Raw genomic sequence first — 19,108 nt, 5'->3', positions numbered from 1 at the left:
CATTCTCAACAACCAACCTTATAGCTGCATTTTAGTTTGTTTGGCCAATTAGTGATTACCGCCCATAATTACTGCACTTGGCAGTTGCAGTATCACTGTAATCTATTGTACAGCCCTTAATCAATATGCTGTTTTGTTGCATCCATAGTTTATTGAAATTGTCAAACTGCCTCTTATGTGGCTAACTGTAGATGAAAAATCATTGTTTCAATAGGCTGATCAATTAGGAACCATAGTCAAGATCCTTGTAGAAGATGGCAAAGCAGTCAGCGTTGATACGGTGAGTATTCTTTGCTACCTTGATTCCAAATAATGTATATAGATGGATGGATGGGCATTGAATTGTGGATTTGAAGTAAATTTGATTGTTTTTGTCCTTTTTGTTTTGGCTTTCTGTTGCTCGGACGTTCTTTTTTGTCATCTTTACAGCCTCTGTTCGTGATTAAACCTTGAAATAAGACTGTGGAGTAGCAAAGTAAAAGGTAGGAAGGACAGGCAGGCAAGCAAGTTGAGTTGGTGGGATTTTTCTTCCTGTTAATGTAGTTTGGATTCATTAAATGGGCAGCTTCTTTTGTAGTCTGGTAGCTTATTATATACTTTTAGTCTTACAGTTATAGTAAATAAAAATGTTATTCAAACAAATGTTATTATATACTTCTAGTACGAGATACTTCATGCTTTTTACTTTCCCTTGTTCAAATAAAAACGTTATTCAAACAAAGGAACAAACTGAGTTCAAACACAAAAATGATTGAAAATGAATATGATTAGATAGGGGCTATCGAATATGATTGGCATACTTTTGAATATGAAATTAAAATATAGAATTAGACTAAAATCAAATTCAAATAAAAGAAATAACAAGAAGGCCAGTAAAAAAAATTGAAATTTTAATTAGCTTTTATGAGAAAAGTAATTAATAAAAATCTGTCGTTTTCTTTTTCTTTTCCTAAAAATACATTATGTTTTTTAGCTTTATAAGTATCTTCAAACACGGCTTGGGCTAGTATCAATGAAGAAATTTTCAAAGAAACCAAAATGACTAGTAATTAAAAAAGCTTTTCAACCTAGTAGTATAATTAAATTATTTATTTCACTAATGATATTTTAGCACATTAAATATGTATTGCAGTTTAAAATTAATAAAGTAGATTATATAATATAGTATTATATATTATGATTTTTAATTCATATTATTAAAAAATATATTTAATAATAATTATATTAAAATATAGTTAAAGTATTTATTATTTTTATTAAATTATTTTTAATAATAATCTTTTTCCATTACAACCTTATTGAGGTTTTATACATAAAATGGGTCGAATTGAGAATATTTTTCATTGTATAAAGCTGCCATTGTTAATGGTATTGGTATAGATCATATTTGTTGGTATTAATGTAATATATAAGTTGGCTGCTAATGATGGGATGAGTTTAAGGGTTATTGTGTGTAACGGCCAAAATTTCAGTGGTGTCGGAACAGTGATTCAAAATCACTAAATCCGACATGTGAGATTAGTAATTTAGAAATTAATAAGTAAAAGTTAGTTGTGATTTTAGAAATCTTTTCGAATTGGTGAACTTTTGGGAATTAAAAGAAATTATTAGGTCAAATGAGTCAAGAATGAGGTACCGAGACCTCGAATTCATAAACCGAGCCATAAATATTTTTATGAATATTTATAGAGTGTTAATAAGATAGTATTAAAGTTTCGTTAGGAAATTTTAACATTTCGGTAGTCAATTGAATAAAAAAGGACTAAATTTAATAAGATGTCAAACTGTGAGAAGTGATTAAATGGCTAAAATAATAAATAAGAGGGACATAAAGAGAAATTTGGCCCAAAATAAAGTTGGCTGGACGGTTAGGTATGGCTGAAAAATAGTGTGAACTAAGGGCAAAATAGTAATTAAGTTGAAATTGAATAGTTAAAAATTGGATTTAATTAGAATATCTAGAATTCTCTTCATTTTTCTTCATCCTCTTCAGCCAAAAACACCATGAAGGGTTTCCTTAAGCTGGTTTCTCATATTTTACTACATGTAAGCTCAATTCTTGATTATTTCTTGTAATTTTTGTGATTTTAAGACCTTTACAACTAGGTCCTATTATCTAATTCATTAGTTTTTGATTTTATGAATGATTTAAAAGGTTTTCATGAATAAATTCTGGAATTTTATGATGATTTAACATGGAATTGAAGCTTTAATTTTATTTTGTGATGATTTTATGGAGATAATTAAATAGAAATTGATTTTTAGGACCTAATTGTGAAAGTTATTGAAATTAGGGTTTTGTGTTGAAATTTTGAATGTAAAAGGTTGTGAAGTAGTTTATATTGACTAGATAAAGTATTATTTGAGAAGAATTAGTTCTATTGATGAATAACTTGAGCAGGGATTAAATTGTAAAAATTGAAAAGTTTAGGGTAAAAGTGTAATTTTAAAATTAAAGGGCATAAAGTATGAAGTAGAGTAAAATTGTGATAAATACTAATAATTGAATGATCTTATAATTATAGATCAAGAACTCGAAGTAAATCGTGGAAAGGATAAATCGCCAGAATAGTCCCTGAATTTCTACGACTTTTGTAAATTAGCCAAGGTAAGTTCATGTGGCTAAATTTAATGTTTTGATATGAAAGTTTCATGAATTTTATAGTTTATTATTGTGTCGAAACCATTTTTAAATCGAGTTTTGAAAAATGGGAATTGACTTTAAGAAAAACGAAAACGGGAGTCGCCACCAATCTTTTTAGGTGTGATTGGATCACCTTATAAAATGTTTTGTTTTTAAAACATTAATTTTGGTCTACGAAAGTCGAGAAAACGGATTCGGGAGTCGGTTATGTACGAGGAAGGGTTAGCACCCTCGTAACGCCAAAAAATTGGTACCTAATTGATTATCAAGTGTCTTTAATGTCGGAAATTTGAAAGTTTTAAGATGCAAACCTCTTTTAATTAGAATGTATCAATTTTGAAAATTAAGGCTCACTTATTTCAAATGAGTCAAAACATCACATCCAGTAAGTTAGGACGCAACATTTTAGAACCTTCGAAACTAAGCTCGTCTTTCGAAAATTTCTATCTCGAAACAACAAAACGCCATATCCAGTAAGTTAGGACACTATGTTTTGAAATCTCGAAATAATTGTTTAAGTTTTGAAAACTCAAAATCACTTAGAAGGGTGCTTGACTATTCGAATTCAACGAGAAAAGTCGCAACCCAGTAAGTTATGGCACTACCTTTCTCGAAGTTTCCAAACATCAAGCATTGCCTTTTATTTTAAAAAAAAAAACCTTGGAATATTATTTTAAATGACGTTTTAGGATGACATATTAATGCATCATGAAGCATAGATGTACAAAATATTCTAGCATTTCCATACAAACATAAATAATATCATTAAGACAAAACTAAATAACATTAACATACGTTTAATGAAAAAAATCAAACTAGGGTAAATATAAGATAATAAACAAATAAAAACATGAGTAAACTAAAAGAAAAACATAATACATGCAAAAATTATACAACGATATATATCATAAAATAGTACCTAAAAGAAATAATTAAACATAGCATATAAAAAAAATGAAACTATGCACAAATAAGATAAATGACATACACTAAAAAAATGAATAAATAGAATATTTACAAATTATAAAAATATAATGCAATAGTTCAAAATACATGAAATCATAATATAATATATATACATGCATAGAAAATATATATTTGAAAATAAACTATATAAAAAGGTTAAATATTATAATATATAAAATACATAATCAAATGTACAAAAGATAGGAATAAATATACATATTTGAAAAATGAAGAAATTAAAATAAAAAATGTTGAAAAACTAAGATAGACGAAGAATAAAATAAGAACAAACCACAGAGAGTAAGAACGCAATAGGGAGAGAAATTTGAGTGAATGCTCTCAAGAATTCTTATTGCTTCCCAAAACTCAAGTGATTTACAATGAAGGGAGAGGCCTCTATTTATAGTTGAGCCTTCCCAAATCCAACGGTACAGATCAATTACATTAACGGTTAAGATTAAAGGATATCTACAAATTAAATCTCCAAGATTACAGGATCATATCTTCAAGATTGCATATCATATCTAAGATTGCATATCATATCTAAGATTGTATCATATCTAAGATTGCATATCATATCTAAGATTACATATCCTTAAAGATTATATTTCCATATGAATAAAGCTTATAGATGGACCTTAAATCTTTTCAAGTAATGGGCCATTCCGATTGGGCCAAATTATATGTTTGTAATTTTGTACTGGACTTGGACTTCGTTTTTTTTTGGGTTTATTATTTTTGTTTTAGGACTTATTTCTGGGCCCGGCAAAATTAAGTGTCTACATTATTGCATATGAATGTCATTAAACTGTGATAATTGTGAAATAATTTTTGAGTAAAAGTACAAATTAAGTGGAATGAAGGATTTAAGTACTTTCGTTCTGTGGCTAAGATGAATTGACGGAAGAAACCATGGTCAAATCATGGAAATATGTGATTATGTACTTTCGTATAAGACCATAGCTGGGCTATGGCATCGGTATGATGTGATTATGTGCCTCCGTATAATACCATATCTAGGATATGACATCGGTGCGATATGTACTTCTGTGTAAGACCATATCTGGGATATAGTATCAGTGTAGTATGTGATCCGTGTAAGACCATGGTTGGGCTATGGCTTCAGTGTGTGGTATGTGAATATATGCAAGACCATAGTTTTACTATGGCATTGTGAAAACGAAGTACTCAATTCTATAATCGTTCCTTAATTTGATTAAGGTAAATGATAAATGGGCCCAAGAGATTAAAATTGGTTATTAAGTGACATTAAATTCAATCAAGTGAACTTATCACTGATTTTGTGATTGACAGGAGGAATTAGTGAAATTGTATATTATATGATTATTGTAAAATGTTCGGTTAGATTTATTTTCTATGCCTATGAGCTTACTAAGCTTCTATAAGCTTACTTGTGTATGTTTATTGTTCTTGTAGCTTGGTGTATATACATTCGGAGGATCGGATCTACATCGAGGATCACACTATCCAGATTTACTCCGGTACATTTTGTTAAACAACTTTTTGATTTATATGGCATGTATAGAGGTTGAAATGATAATGTAATAAAATGAATGATTAAGTATCCAAAGTAAATTGAATCCAATGGTTGTGTTAGTTAATGAAATATACATATTTTGGCTTGAAATGGTTGTTTGGTTGGACTTATTTAGTATATAAATGTGATTTTATGCAGGAAGATAATATGAGGGTGAGAAAAGTGGTCTTAAATGGCCTATTTTCGTCCACACGGTTTTCCATATGGGCATGGGACATGGCATCGACATTTTACCTTTTTGTATGAGGCTTATTGGGTATCCTTTAGTATTCCAACTGGTTCAACGGGTGATTTAAAGATTGTGTCATGATTGAGAAAAGTTATGATTATGTTGCAAGTGGTACAGGTATGTGTGCAAAACTCATGAGAGATGATTTCAGTTTATGATGCATCTTTGGTAAGGATGCAAATAAGTAAGTCATGCCCATGAGAATGATTTTATGGTGACTTTGTGATTATGAGTCTATGCTTATGATGTATAAATATGTATTTTTACCATGATGGTTGAAATGATTTGTAAAGGTGTTATAAACTTAGCTATCATTATTTTACACTAAAATAGTTTTGGATAGCAACAGTAGTCCGATTTTAAAAATCAACCAAAAATTGTGGAAATTGAGTTAGAGGTTGAATAAAATATGAAATTAAATCTTATTGAGTCTAGTTTCACATAGAAGAAACAGTGTAAACAAAAGAATTTCATGTTATGAGATATTTGGATTTCTGTGAGACAGGTCTAGAATGATTTTTGGGTTCCCTTGTCTTAACTTTGGAAAATAAAAAAAAATTGTATGAACATAATTATAGGTTAGAATTCATATTACTAAATTCGTAATGAGTCTATTTTCAAGAGAAACAGACGAGAGCATTATCCGAGTCCCGTACTGTGAGATAATTAATTTTTAGTAAAGAAAGGTCAAAGCTGTCAAATAGCAGAATAGGGGTAACTTTGAAGAATAAACTGTACTTATTGGCTTATCCATAAATTCTGAAATTAATATAGTAGAAAGATATATGAGTCTAGTTTCAAATTCTTTTAATGGATCTTAATTTAGAATTCCGTAGCTCAAGTTATCGATAATTTAGTGACTATGACTCGTGTAGAGAGCTTGGCTGGAATATGAATAAATAGTGGAATTATGTGCAATTATGATTTTGTTACCTTGAGAACATGTTGTGAGAATATGGCAAAAACATGTCAATAATTCTCTTATTATTTTCATATGGATTTACTAAACTATAGCTTACCCCTTCCTTTTTCCTCATATTATAGGGTTTGTAAGCTAGCTCAGGTTGGAGATCGTCGGAGATTCTATCACACTATCCAGCTATTGAAGGGTATAAATGATTTCAAGCACTTTAAGTCTATGGCATGTATATGGACTTAGTCAATTGGGTATGTGTCATTTGATTTGGCCAAATGTATTGGCTCATAATGGGAATAGAATTCATTTTGTATATGGCCATGAGATGTGGCTCATATTGGTTATTGGGTTGTAAACCTATTTATATATGCATGCATGTGCTAAAGTTTTCATATGTTGTGGTCATGTGTGTTTGGTATGGATGAATTGTGAATGTGCCCTAGATTACTTGATGGTTTTAAAGTGACTAAATTGGCCTATGGATAGACCTTAGCATAAGTATGAAGTGTAAAAATGTGTTAAATATAATCATGGCATAAAGTTGATAAGTTTAAACTAGACAAAGTATTGTGTCTTATGCATGAATAAATTGATATGAAATTGCCACGAAAAGTGCTATTGAAGTTATGTTTAAGTAAGTGCTAATGAGGGTGCCAAATGGCTTGGTAAATAGCCATTTTCTGGGCCACACGGGCAGAGACACGGCCGTATGTCTCATCCGTGTGGAGGACACGGGCGTGTGACCACACGGCCTAACCCACATGGGCGTGTGACTCTCCAAAACTAGAAAATTTTCTAAGTATTGTAAAAGGTTCGTAAGTTCTCGGTTTAGTCCCAAACCATCCTTGATGTATGTTTTGGGCCTTGTAAGCCCATATAAGGGACATTATAATATGAATGAATGTTTTTAATTTGAACAAATTTTTTATGGCTCGGTTTTACATAATTGTGTATGTTTAAGTCTGATAATACCTCGTACCCTGTCCCGGCCTTGGACCCGGGTAAGGGGTGTTACATGTTCGCCCTTCATCTTCATCTCCCCAAAGGGTACGTTTTCTTTTTTTATGATAAGCTCCTAAAACAGGATTCTATTTCTCCTTCCTCATAACTTAATAACTCTTTTTGTACGAGAACATGGTTGGATCAAAATTATTGTTATTATGATTCAAGTCAAAGTCACACCTTAGATCCAAGAAGGGAAAGATTCTGCTACCACGAGTTCTTGAACTATGCCTGTAGCATGTCTTCGTCAGTTTTGTTATATATATATTTTCTATTTCCAATTCATGACAAGGCAAAGCTTGTTAATTATTTGACAGGAAAGTATTGTAGTAGAATTTTTGGACAAGCTTGTGAAATGGAGTAAGAACATTAAAATTTCAGATCCCTTGGAAGAAGGTTGCAAGCTTGGCCCCATTGTTAGTAGAGGGTAGGTATTATTTCAATTTTGTTGTTTGATTTTAGGTGCTTTATAGTTTTTTAAGCTTTCATGTTAGTTGAAGAATCAGTTTGTGCAGAGACCACTTTGTGAAAGGCATAGATTTCAGGTTTGGTATCTGTTTTAGGTGTTTTAAAATTCATAGAGGAAATGTTTAGTACTACGAAAAACCATTGGTTAGTACTACAAATTGGTTAAATACTTCCTTTAGATTAATAGTAACAGTGCCTTTTGTGTTTAGTGGAGAAAATGTGCACACGTAGCTTGTGATCCAAATGGAAACATTGAAACGGATATAAGCAAAAATACCCAAAAAAAAAGATATAATGAGAATGACTTTAAAAAAAAATTAAATTTTATGCAATCATTAATAAAGTGGGAGAAAGGATGCTTTAATGAATTTGGTCATAAGCATGGTTTAGATGCGTTCTGTTGAAAAACGATTTTTAGTATATAGAAAAAAAGAAATGAAATTTAAGTGTGGGACAAGAGTATGCTTTAACAGAGGGTGAATGGAAGGAAAAGATTCGTGTAGTTGGCTCAAGAGTTTTGCTTTTAAGATCTTTAGGATTCTTGAATGTGTAAGGCCCTAAGGTCAATGCTGAACAGAAACTTAAGCAAGTTTGACTGGTACTTTTTTTTATTAGGATACTCTGCTGCAGGTTTCAATTAGATGGCCAGTTAGTTTTCCATTTTTTAATTGAACAATCATGCTTCTTTGATTAAACTTTAACCTCAAAGAGACTTAATATTAAATAGATTCCATATTAGTTCTTCCTCTTGAAGCATTCTCAACAACCAACCTGATAGTTGCATTTTAGTTTGTTTGGCCAATTAGTGATTACCGCCCATAATTATTGCACTTGGCAGTTGCAATATCATTGTAATCTGTTGTACAACCCTGAATCAATATGTTGTTTTGTTGCATGAACCTATGAGAGCTTGCCATAATCATCATCTCATCTCTTAAAATGGTTTTGATGGTTGAATTTAACATATATTTTAATTTAATATATGTTATGAAATATTTATGTGGATGTCATTATCAACCCCATAAGTTATAAAACACTTCCTATACCCCAAAAGTTATGAGACTTTTCCTATACCCTATTAATATGAGAGATAAAAGGTCATGGCCCTTTAGATGCCCTATAATAATTAGAGAGTTACTTTTAACCCCTATATATATGGGGCTCATGTACTCATGAAAAAATATATATATAAAAAGAAGATACACTCTCTACACTCTTTCTTCTATCACATTTTAGTTTATTCTTTCTTTATTATTTTACAACACGTTATCAACACGAGTCTCTAATACAAGAAATCAAGGCCAACAAATTTTTCCTTAAAGATTGCCGAAGGACGCTTAGGTGAAGTAAGGGTAACAAGTTGATCTATTTCATTTGCATATGTGTTATTTCATTTGCATATTAACATGCTTTATTTTACATTATTGATTTGTATATTTTGTCTTATAGTTTGTAATGTCAAATCTTACAAAACTCGAATTTGTGGCTCTGGGCATCACTGGAAATAACTATTTATCATGGGTACTAGATACTAAAATTCACTTAGATGCAAAGGGTCTTAGTGAGACTATTAAGGAGGGAAATGAAGAAAGTACACAAGATAAGGCCAAGGCCATGATTTTCCTTCTCCATCACCTCCATGAAGGTCTAAAGACCGAATATTTGACTGTTAAGGACCCTCAAATTCTTTGGGCCAATCTAAAGGAAAGATATGACCACCAGAAAACTGTGATTTTGCCTAAAGCTCGTTATGAGTGGCTGAATTTAAGATTGCAAGACTTTAAGTCTGTTAGTGATTATAACTCGGCCATGTTCAGAATCACTTCACAATTGAATTTATGTGGAGAGAAGATTAATGATGTAGAAATGTTAGAAAAAACATACTCAACTTTCCATGCAAATAATGTTGTCCTGCAGACACAATATCGTGAAAAAGGCTTCCAGAAATATTCTGAATTAATTTTTTGTCTCCTAGTGGTGGAGCAAAACAACGAGCTGCTAATGAAAAACCATGAATTACACCCAACTGGCTCTGCTCCATTCCCTGAAGCGAATGTGAGTTTACACAATGGGCAAGAATTAAAAGGAACACACCATGCAAATAGTAGTGTGCGTGGCCGTAGTCGTGGCTGAGGGCGTGGCCGCGGACATAGATATGGATATGGTCGAGGTGGTCGTTTTAAAAATTCACATTCCTACCAGAAGTGGGATCGAAAAAATGGTAACAGGGAAGAGAAAGAAAAAGGTGAAAATGTGACTAATGTATGCTATCGTTGTGGAGGAAAAGGACATTGGTCTCGTGTGTGTCGCACACAAAAGCATCTAGTTGATCTTTATCAGCAGTCCATAAAACAGAAGGGAAAGAAAGTAGAAACCAATCTTGTGTATAAAGATGGCGAAGGTGATTTTGATGATGGCAATGCAACCCACTTAGAAGTGGCTGATTTTCTTTCTACCCCTGAAGGAAATTATTAAGGCCACAAATTTCGATAAATAATAAAATAAACCTCTACTACTCTATGTTTCATTTAGCAACTTTAATAATGATGTTATGACCTTTACTAGTGCTATGTTTTATGTGATAATATTGTTTTATAGACCTTTTAATAATTTGAACTTTGAATACCTGTTTTCACCATTATGTGTGACATTTTGTGGTTATTTTGTTTCTTTGAAGAACATTATCTCGCAAAGGCAATCAACTATGAATGGTGAAAATATATGTCTAGCAGACAGTGCAACTACTCACACCATATTGAAAGACAAGAGATATTTTTCTCATTTAATAATGAAAGAAGAAAGTGTGAGCACTATATCTGGTAGTACAACTATTATAGAAGGCTCCGTAAGAGCAATTATTTTATTACCAAGGGGAACAAAAATTGAAATTATTAATGCATTATGCTCCCCTAAGTCTCAAAGAAATTTATTGAGTTTTAAAGATATTCGCCAAAATGGATATCATATTGAGACTTTAAACGAAGGAAATTGTGAATTCCTTCAAATTACGAGTATTGCTCAAGGCAATAAACAAATTGTTGAGAAATTACCTGCATTCTTTACTGGTTTGTACTACACAAAAATCAGTTCTATAGAAACACATGCTATAATAAACCAGAAGTTTACTAATGACTTTGTCCTTTGACATGACCGGTTAGGCCATCCCGGTTCAATAATGATGCGAAAAATAATTGAAAATTCATGTGGATATTTATTGAAGAGCCAGCAGATTCTTCAAAATATTACATGTGCTGCATGTTCACTGGGGAAATTAATAATCCGACCATCACCAGCTAAGATAAATAACGAACCACTTACTTTTCATGAGCGAATTCAAGGGGATATATGTGGGCCTATACATCCCCCATGTGGACCATTTAAGTACTTTATGGTTTTAATCGATGCATCGAGTAGATGGTCTCATGTATCTTTGTTATCAACTCGCAACCTGGTGTTTGCAAGATTGCTTGCTCAATTGATTCGATTACGAGCCTATTTCCCAGATTTTCCTATTAAGACCATCCGTCTTGATAATGCTGGTGAATTTACTTTTCAGTCTTTTAATAACTATTGCATGTTCATTGGAATAAGTGTTGAACATCCTGTAGCTCATGTTCATACACAAAATGGTCTAGCAGAATCTTTAATAAAACGACTTTAATTGATAGCAAGGCCATTACTTATGAAGTTAAAACTCCCAATCACTGCTTGGGGGCATGCAATTTTACATGCAGCTGCATTAATTCGCATCAGGCCAACAAGTTATCATAAAGTCTCCCCCTTACAAATAGTTCATGGTCAGGAACCAAATATTTCCCATCTAAGAACATTTGGATGTGCCGTATATGTTACAATTTCTCCACCACATAGAACTAAGATGGGACCATTTAGGTACTTTATGGTTTTAATCGATGCATCGAGTAGATGGTCTCATGTATCTTTGTTATCAACTCGCAACCTGGCGTTTGCGAGATTGCTTGCTCAATTGATTCGATTAGAGCCCATTTCCCAGATTTTCCTATTAAGACCATCCGTCTTGATAATGCTGGTGAATTTACTTCTCAGTCTTTTAATAACTATTGCATGTCCATTGGAATAAGTGTTGAACATCTTGTAGCTCATGTTCACACACAAAATGGTCTAGCAGAATCTTTAATAAAACGACTTCAATTGATAGCAAGGCCATTACTTATGAGGTCAAAACTCCCAATCACTGCTTGGGGGCATGCAATTTTACATGCAGCTGCATTAATTCGCATCAGGACAACAAGTTATCATAAAGTCTCCCCCTTACAAATAGTTCATGGTTAGGAACCAAATATTTCCCATCTAAGAACATTTGGATGTGCCATATATGTTCCAATTGCTCCACCACATAAAACTAAGATGGGGCCTCAAAGAAGGTTGGGTATATATGTTGGATTTGAATCCCTATCCATAATTAAATATCTAGAATAATCTACAGGGAATCTATTTACGGCTCGTTTTGTAGATTGTCTTTTTGATGAGTCAATTTTTCCAACATTAGGGGGAGAAATCAAACAGCTGGATAAGAAAATTAGTTGGAAAGAGTTGTCATTAGCTCATCTTGATCCTCGAACTAAGCAATGTGATTTAGAAGTTCAAAAGATTATTTATTTACAAAGTTTAGCTAATGAATTGCCTGACGCATTTTCTGATCCAAAGAAAGTGATTAAGTCACATATACCAGCTGTGAATGCTCCAATAAAACTTGATGTCCCAGAATGACAAAATCTAGTTGCTACTGAGTCTAATACACGCCTGAAGCGTGGTACATCAATTGGTTCCAAAGATAAGAATCCTCGAAAAAAGAAAGGAGCAAAGATTAATGATGGCAAAATCAAAGAAAAAATTATTATACCGGGATCTCCTGAAGAGACTATAGACATGACTGGAAGAATAGTTTCAGAAGAAAATCAGGTACCTGACAATGAAGAGATCTCTATTGATTATGTCATATCCGGTATAAAATAGAACCGAAATCAAATCGATGTCGATGATATTTTTGCATGCAATGTAGCACTAGATGTTATAAATAATAAAGAGGATTATGAACCAAAATTGATTGAGGAATGTAAACAAAGAGATGATTGGCCAAAATGGAAAGAAGCAATTGAAAATGAATTGAAATCGCTAGCGAAAAGAGAAGTGTTTGGACATGTAGTCCGTTTACCTACAGGTGTGAAACCAGTGGGATATAAATGGGTTTTTGTGCGTAAAAGAAATGAAAAGAGTGAAATTGTAAGGTATAAAGCACGTTTAGTTACACAAGGATTCTCACAAAGACCTGGAATTGATTATGAGGAGACATATCCTCCTGTGGTGGATGCAACTACATTTAGATTTTTGATAAGTCTGGCTATAAGAGAAGGGCTTGATTTACGCCTAATGGATGTAGTAACAGCTTATTTGTATGGCCCACTGGATACTAACATTTATATGAAACTCCCTGAAGGATTTAAACTGCCTGAAGCAGTGAGTTCAGGTTCTAGAGAACATTATTCGATCAAATTGCACAAATTCCTTTATGGATTGAAACAATCCGGATGCATGTGGTATAATTGCCTAAGCGAGTATTTGTTGAAAGAAGGATACAAGAATGATCCAATTTGTCCATGCATTTTCATTAAGAAGTTTAGATCTGGATATGTAATTATTGCAGTATATGTTGATGATTTGAATATCATTGGAACTCCTGAAGATATCCAAAAGACTGTTGAGTGCTTGAAGAAAGAATTTGAAATAAAAGACCTTGGAAGAACGAAATTTTATTTGGGGTTACAAATTGAGCACCTAAAAGAAGGAATCCTTGTGCATCAATCAACGTATACTGAAAAGGTGCTAAAGAGATTTTATATGGATAAGGCACATCCAATAACTACCCCGATGGTTGTAAGATCACTTGATCCAAGTAAAGACCATTTTCGTCCTCGGGAAGATAGTGAAGATTTTCTTGGTCCTGAAGTGTCATACCTCAGTGCAATTGGGGCATTAATGTATCTTGCTAGCCATACCCGGCCTGATATATCTTTTTCTGTAAATTTGCTAGCAAGATTTAGCTCATGCCCAACTCGGAGACATTGGACTGGAGTAAAACATATATTTCGTTATCTTCTAGACACAAAGAATATGGGTCTATTTTTCCCTAATAAATCAAAGACAGAGTTGATTGGTTTTGCAGATGTAGGATTTATGTCACAAACTAGATATGTTTTTACATATGGAGGTACTACAATCTCTTTGCGCTCAATGAAGCAAACAATTGCAGCAACCTCGTCTAATCATGCAGAAACCTTAGCAATCTATAAAGCAAGTCGTGAATGTGTATGGCTAAGATCTATGGTCCAGCATATAAGGAATAATTGTGGTTTATCATCTGGAAAGAAAGCTACAACTGTCTTGTTTGAAGACAACACAACATGCATTGATCATCTCGATAGTGGATACATCAAAGGTGACAGAACAAAACTCATTACACCAAAATTCTTCTTCACTCATGACCTCCAGTAGATTAAGGAGATAAAAGTTAAGCAGATCAGTTCAAGTGAGAATTTAGCAGATTTATTCACTAAGGCGCTTCCTACATCAGTGTTTCAGAAGCTTGTTTACTACATTGGAATGCGTCACCTTCGAGATCTCAAGTGATGTAGCCATTAGGGGGAATTAATACGCGCTGTACTCTTTTTCCCTTAACCTTGGTTTTATCCCACTGGGTTTTCCAAGTAAGGTTTTTAATGAGGCAGCACATCAAGCGTATAATTATGTACTCTTTTTCCTTCACTAAGTTTTTGTCCTACTGGGTTTTTCTTAGTAAGGTTTTAACAAGGCATAATTAGATAATGAACATCCTGGGGGAGTGTTATGAAATATTTATGTGGATGTCATTATCAACCCCATAAGTTATAAAACTCTTCCTATACCCCATAAGTTATGAGACTTTTCCTATACCCTATTAATATGGGAGATAAAAGGTCATGACCCTTTACATGCCCTATAATAATTAGAGAGTTACTTTTAACTTCTATATATATGGGGCTCATGTACTCATGAAAAAATATATATATAAAAAGAAGATACACTCTCTACACTCTTTCTTCTATCACATTTTAGTTTATTCTTTCTTTAATATTTTACAACAATATAATTATTTAAAAATTATTATTAATTTATTATGTGTAAGTGGTGGATTTAACTTTTTTTTATTTTGGTAAAAATATTTAATATCTATGAGCAAATTGATTCTTCTTAAAAAAAATTAGAACAATTTAATCTTTCAATTTTGAAAATAAACAACAAATTAAGGACAATTAATCATGGTTTTCGGTTAATTATATATAATTTTGATTGGTATAATAATAAATTTAGTGCTTAATGCTTATATATATTTTGTGTTGTTAGACAGAATATGTAAATGTTACAAGCTAAATTTGTTAAATCAAGACCAAATTGATAGAATAAGTAAATGTTTGTGGGTTAAATTTGTTAAACAATATCAATTTGACACAATGTGTAAAATATTGAGGACTAAATTTATTATTATACCAATAGAATATAGGGTAAACTACCTAGTTGGTCACTTAACTTTTAAGGGGCTTTTATTTTGGGTCCTCACGATTTTGTTACTCAACTTTAAGGCGCTTTCATTTTAGTTACCAATGGTTAAATCTCTAACGGCGGTTAACTATGCAAACTAAATTATGTTCTCACTTTCATTTAGGTCACCAAAAAAATATCTTTTTTAAAGTATTGATTGTGGTAAAAAAACTAAGAATTAAGTAAAAAAAATGGTAGAAACTAAAATATTGTATTAAAAAATTGTCAAATTGTAGTTGTTTATCACATTGCTGACTATTTTAATTTTTTTTTCAATAATGAAATTTTAAGTTCACAAATGGAAATCGTAGCACCACAGGTGGATTGCTACGACGCTTGTAGTACTGGTTGCGTTCAAAGTAACAGTAAGTTCAAAAAAAGAAGAACCTTTTTCAATTTCTTTTTCATTTTTTCGTGGTGGTTTGATCTTGGATGTTGGTCTTATGGTTATGGTGTTTTTGCTTTTGGATCTTGGATGTTGATCTTAATATTGTCTATATTAAGATGCATTTAATGGTTGAAAGTTATTTACATAAACTGAATAGCTAGAAATTTTTAATTTATGTCAAACTTGTCATACATGATCTACATAAATAAAATATAAAATATGATGTTAATTATTAAAATATTAATTATATAAAAACCACTTAAATTTTACACCCGTCTAAGTGGATCCCTACTATATATTTCTATAAATATTCTTACAAGTAAGGAAAATTTGAATGGTTGGTATAATTTTTATTAATATGGAAATTTTTAAATTTTATTAACTTTAATTAAAACAATCCTAAATGTTAATTTTTTTAATTTATAAAAGTGATAATTAATTTTAATTACATATATTATAAATTTTATAATTGATTTTATGAATAACCAAGTAAATTCTAAATATTATTTTAAATCTAAAATAGTATCTTTTTATTATATTATATACTTTTACATTTACACTATTATTATAATACTACGAATCAAAACTCAATCAGTTTTCTTCGATCTTCAAAATTAACTATCACATTGACTTAGATCTAAAGTATGTTCTTCTACTTATCGAGAGATATCGATCCACCATACCAATCGTCGAATTGTCACTTAAAACTTACTAGCCAGTTTATTGATCATTTTGTAACTTTTTAAAGTTGAATGTCTGAATCGCAAACTTACCGTTAGTTTAGTGACATTAGATGTAGTTTACCCTATATATTTATAATAAAATATCTCATTTACTAATTAAAAAATATTTTCTACATTATTTGAAAAAAAATAGATATATATATATTACCAGCATGAGAATCCCCAAGATTCCACCTTCTACTTTGGATTCTTTGGACCATAGAGAAAATTACTATCTTTTGGATTTATACACATTCCTGGGTTTTTAATTTTTCAATTTTGGGTTCTCCTTGAGCAAAGGATTAAGCGTGAAAACAAGAAAAAACCAACAAAGATTTCTGGGTTTTTTTTTTCTTTGTTTGGTTTTCATATTATTGAGGTTCTATACATAAAATGGGTCGAATTGCGAATATTTTTCATAGTATAAAGCCGCCATTGTTAATGGTATTGGTACAGATCATATTTGCTGGTATTAATGTAATGTATAAGTTGGCTGCTAATGATGGGATGAGTTTAAGGGTTATTGTGGTTTATACATTGATGTTCGCCACTGTTATCATGGTTCTGCTTGCTCTTATTTTTGAAAGGTTAAAGCTTAATCTTTTTTGGTTTCAGTTGTTCTTTTATCAGTTGTTTTTTATTATTTGTGTTTTGTTTTTTATAGGAAGAGCTTGAAGAAAGTTAATAGAAAAGTACTGCTTGAAGCGTTTCTTTGTGGATTATTTAGGTATGTTTAACTTAAATTTATATGTGTATATATTTATATATACAAAAATCTATTTGCTTTAAGCTAATTGTAAAGGTATTTTAAAGAGGATCATTGGTTCAAAACCTGTACCTGCAAAGCTTAGTGCATACATCTGCAACATTTGCTGTAGCCATGGTCAACCTTGCTCCAGCCTTTACTTTTATTTTGGCTATTTGTTTCAAGTACACTTCTTAACCCTTGGTTGATTTTGATTTTTGTGCCTGTTGGATACTTCAACGGGTGTGTTACAGGGTTCTTGGTGTTTATGTTGGATTTTATTTCTAGTTTTTGTTCTGACTCTGTTGAGAGTTCTAGTGGATTCAGTGACTCTGCTAAGAGCTCGTGGAGTTGACAGGCAGCAGGAGCACACTCACCCACTAAGGGCGTTGGTGAGTGAAAATTTGTGGACCGCCGTTACCTCATCGAACTCTCAATAGAATCACAAAACTCAGAGATAAAATCGAATATAAATGTGGAACCCAATTCCAATTGTCTCTAAATTTTTGCCATTTTTTACATGTATTGAAACAAAGTTAATTATGATAACAGGATGGAGAAACTGGTAATAAGAACAAATGCAGGGAAAGCCAAAGTGTGTGGGACATTAATAGGAATAAGCGGAGCAATGGTATTCACATTTTACAAAGGTATAGACATAAACATCTAGTCTGGTCAACAAATGTAAACCTTTTAAAGCATCATGATCATCAATAAGTAGGTCATGGACCTTCATATCATGGCACTGGTCACTTCACTATCGGTGCTTTTTTCGGTCTTTTGAGTTGCGTTTCTTTCTCTTTGTGGTTGATCAATCATGTAAAACTTGGGTTCTTTTCCTTTTCTTATTCCATCAATTTCACTCTACTTACATGGTCTTTTTTCGTACTTAACTTTTGAACTTTGTTAGGTTAAAATGAGTGTGGGGTTCCCTTACTTGTATTCAAGCACTGCTTTGATATGTTTGATAGGATCAATACAAGGAGCTTTGTTTGCAGTTCATACTGTGAGGGATTGGAATCAATGGAAGCTTGGGTCGAATGTTAGGCTTTTAGTTGTTGTTTTTGTGGTATGTTAATGGCTTTTAGCCCGAGTAGCCCAACCAATGCACATTTCTACACACAACACAAAGAAAACCCTTTCGTTGGATAATTCTACTCATAAAAACAACATATAAATTGCTAGTTACATATTGCTGCTACACAGCTATAATAATATATAATAAATGATCTAATATCAGGTGTACAAATTGGCCTTTGAATTACAGGTAATTGGCCCTTAGTGGATGAGGGTGTTTCTGCTGCCTGTCAACTTCTCGAGCTCTTAGCAGAGTCACTGAATCCACTAGAACTCTCAACAGAGTCAGAACAAAAATTGGAGATAAAATCCAACATAAACACTAGGAACCTAGTAACACACCCGTTGAAGTATCCAACAGACACAAAAAATCAAAATCAACCAAGGGTTAAGAACTGTACTTGAAACAAATGGCCAAAATAAAAGTAAAGGCTGGAGCAAGGTTGACCATGGCTGCAACAAATGTTGCAGATGTATGCACCAAGGTTTGCAAGTACAAGTTTTGAACCAATGATCTTCTGTAAAATACCTTTACAATTGGCTTAAAACAAACATATTTTTGTATATATAAATATATACACGTATCTGTTGGTGCTGTAACTGAAACTAACAGATTCAGTACAGACTTGTCGAGCAAGTCTCGAGACTTGCTGAGCAAACAATAGAATTCGAGCAAGAGAAAGGAAGAAAAGCTAAGAGAAAATGAAGAGGAAAATTGATGAACAAACTGAACTTCATTCATAAAATTGAATAATGGCATAATGCCAATACATAAACCA

General features: G+C 32.2%; 1 protein-coding gene and 1 long non-coding RNA gene across 3 annotated transcripts; both read left to right on the top strand.

Moving 5' to 3' along the window:
* Positions 1 to 208: 208 nt before the first annotated feature.
* On the top strand, positions 209 to 642 carry LOC107935155 (uncharacterized). Its single transcript, XR_001694150.2, has 2 exons — positions 209 to 280; positions 430 to 642. It is a non-coding gene; the product is annotated as an uncharacterized lncRNA (long non-coding RNA).
* A 1,352-nt stretch (positions 643 to 1,994) lies between these two features.
* Positions 1,995 to 18,738, top strand: LOC107922072 (WAT1-related protein At5g40230-like). 2 transcript variants are annotated; one of them, XR_005925826.1, is made up of 6 exons: positions 1,995 to 2,046; positions 2,526 to 2,608; positions 5,048 to 5,112; positions 5,307 to 5,514; positions 6,442 to 6,506; positions 7,633 to 7,961. XR_005925826.1 is itself a non-coding variant. In XM_041111674.1 (6 exons), exons 1-6 carry the CDS (start codon positions 6,541 to 6,543, stop codon positions 18,732 to 18,734), a joined length of 627 nt encoding a protein of 208 aa, XP_040967608.1. In that variant the 5' UTR covers positions 5,524 to 6,540; the 3' UTR covers positions 18,735 to 18,738. The 2 variants fall into 2 exon arrangements, 1 of the variants encoding a protein (XP_040967608.1); XM_041111674.1 differs by lacking the exons at positions 1,995 to 2,046; positions 2,526 to 2,608; positions 5,048 to 5,112; positions 5,307 to 5,514 and adding exons at positions 17,172 to 17,234; positions 17,321 to 17,437; positions 17,805 to 17,902; positions 18,520 to 18,738 and having other exon boundaries at positions 5,524 to 6,564; positions 7,633 to 7,742.
* The last annotated feature ends 370 nt before the right edge of the window (positions 18,739 to 19,108 follow it).

Source organism: Gossypium hirsutum, chromosome A04 (genome assembly GCF_007990345.1).
Source record: "Gossypium hirsutum isolate 1008001.06 chromosome A04, Gossypium_hirsutum_v2.1, whole genome shotgun sequence".
NCBI classification, from domain to species: domain Eukaryota; kingdom Viridiplantae; phylum Streptophyta; class Magnoliopsida; order Malvales; family Malvaceae; genus Gossypium; species Gossypium hirsutum.
This window is presented reverse-complemented; position numbering and strand designations above follow the sequence as displayed.

What these genes read in the sequence shown, in the direction of transcription:
- LOC107922072 (XM_041111674.1), top strand. Translation starts at nt 6,541, where the DNA reads ATGTATATGGACTTAGTCAATTGG. An exon ending in GGCCCCATTGTTAGTAGAGG is followed by an intron (nt 7,743 to 17,171) that starts GTAGGTATTATT and finishes TGTTTTTTATAG; the next exon opens with GAAGAGCTTGAAGAAAGTTA. An exon ending in GGTATTCACATTTTACAAAG is followed by an intron (nt 17,903 to 18,519) that starts GTATAGACATAA and finishes TTTGAATTACAG; the next exon opens with GTAATTGGCCCTTAGTGGAT.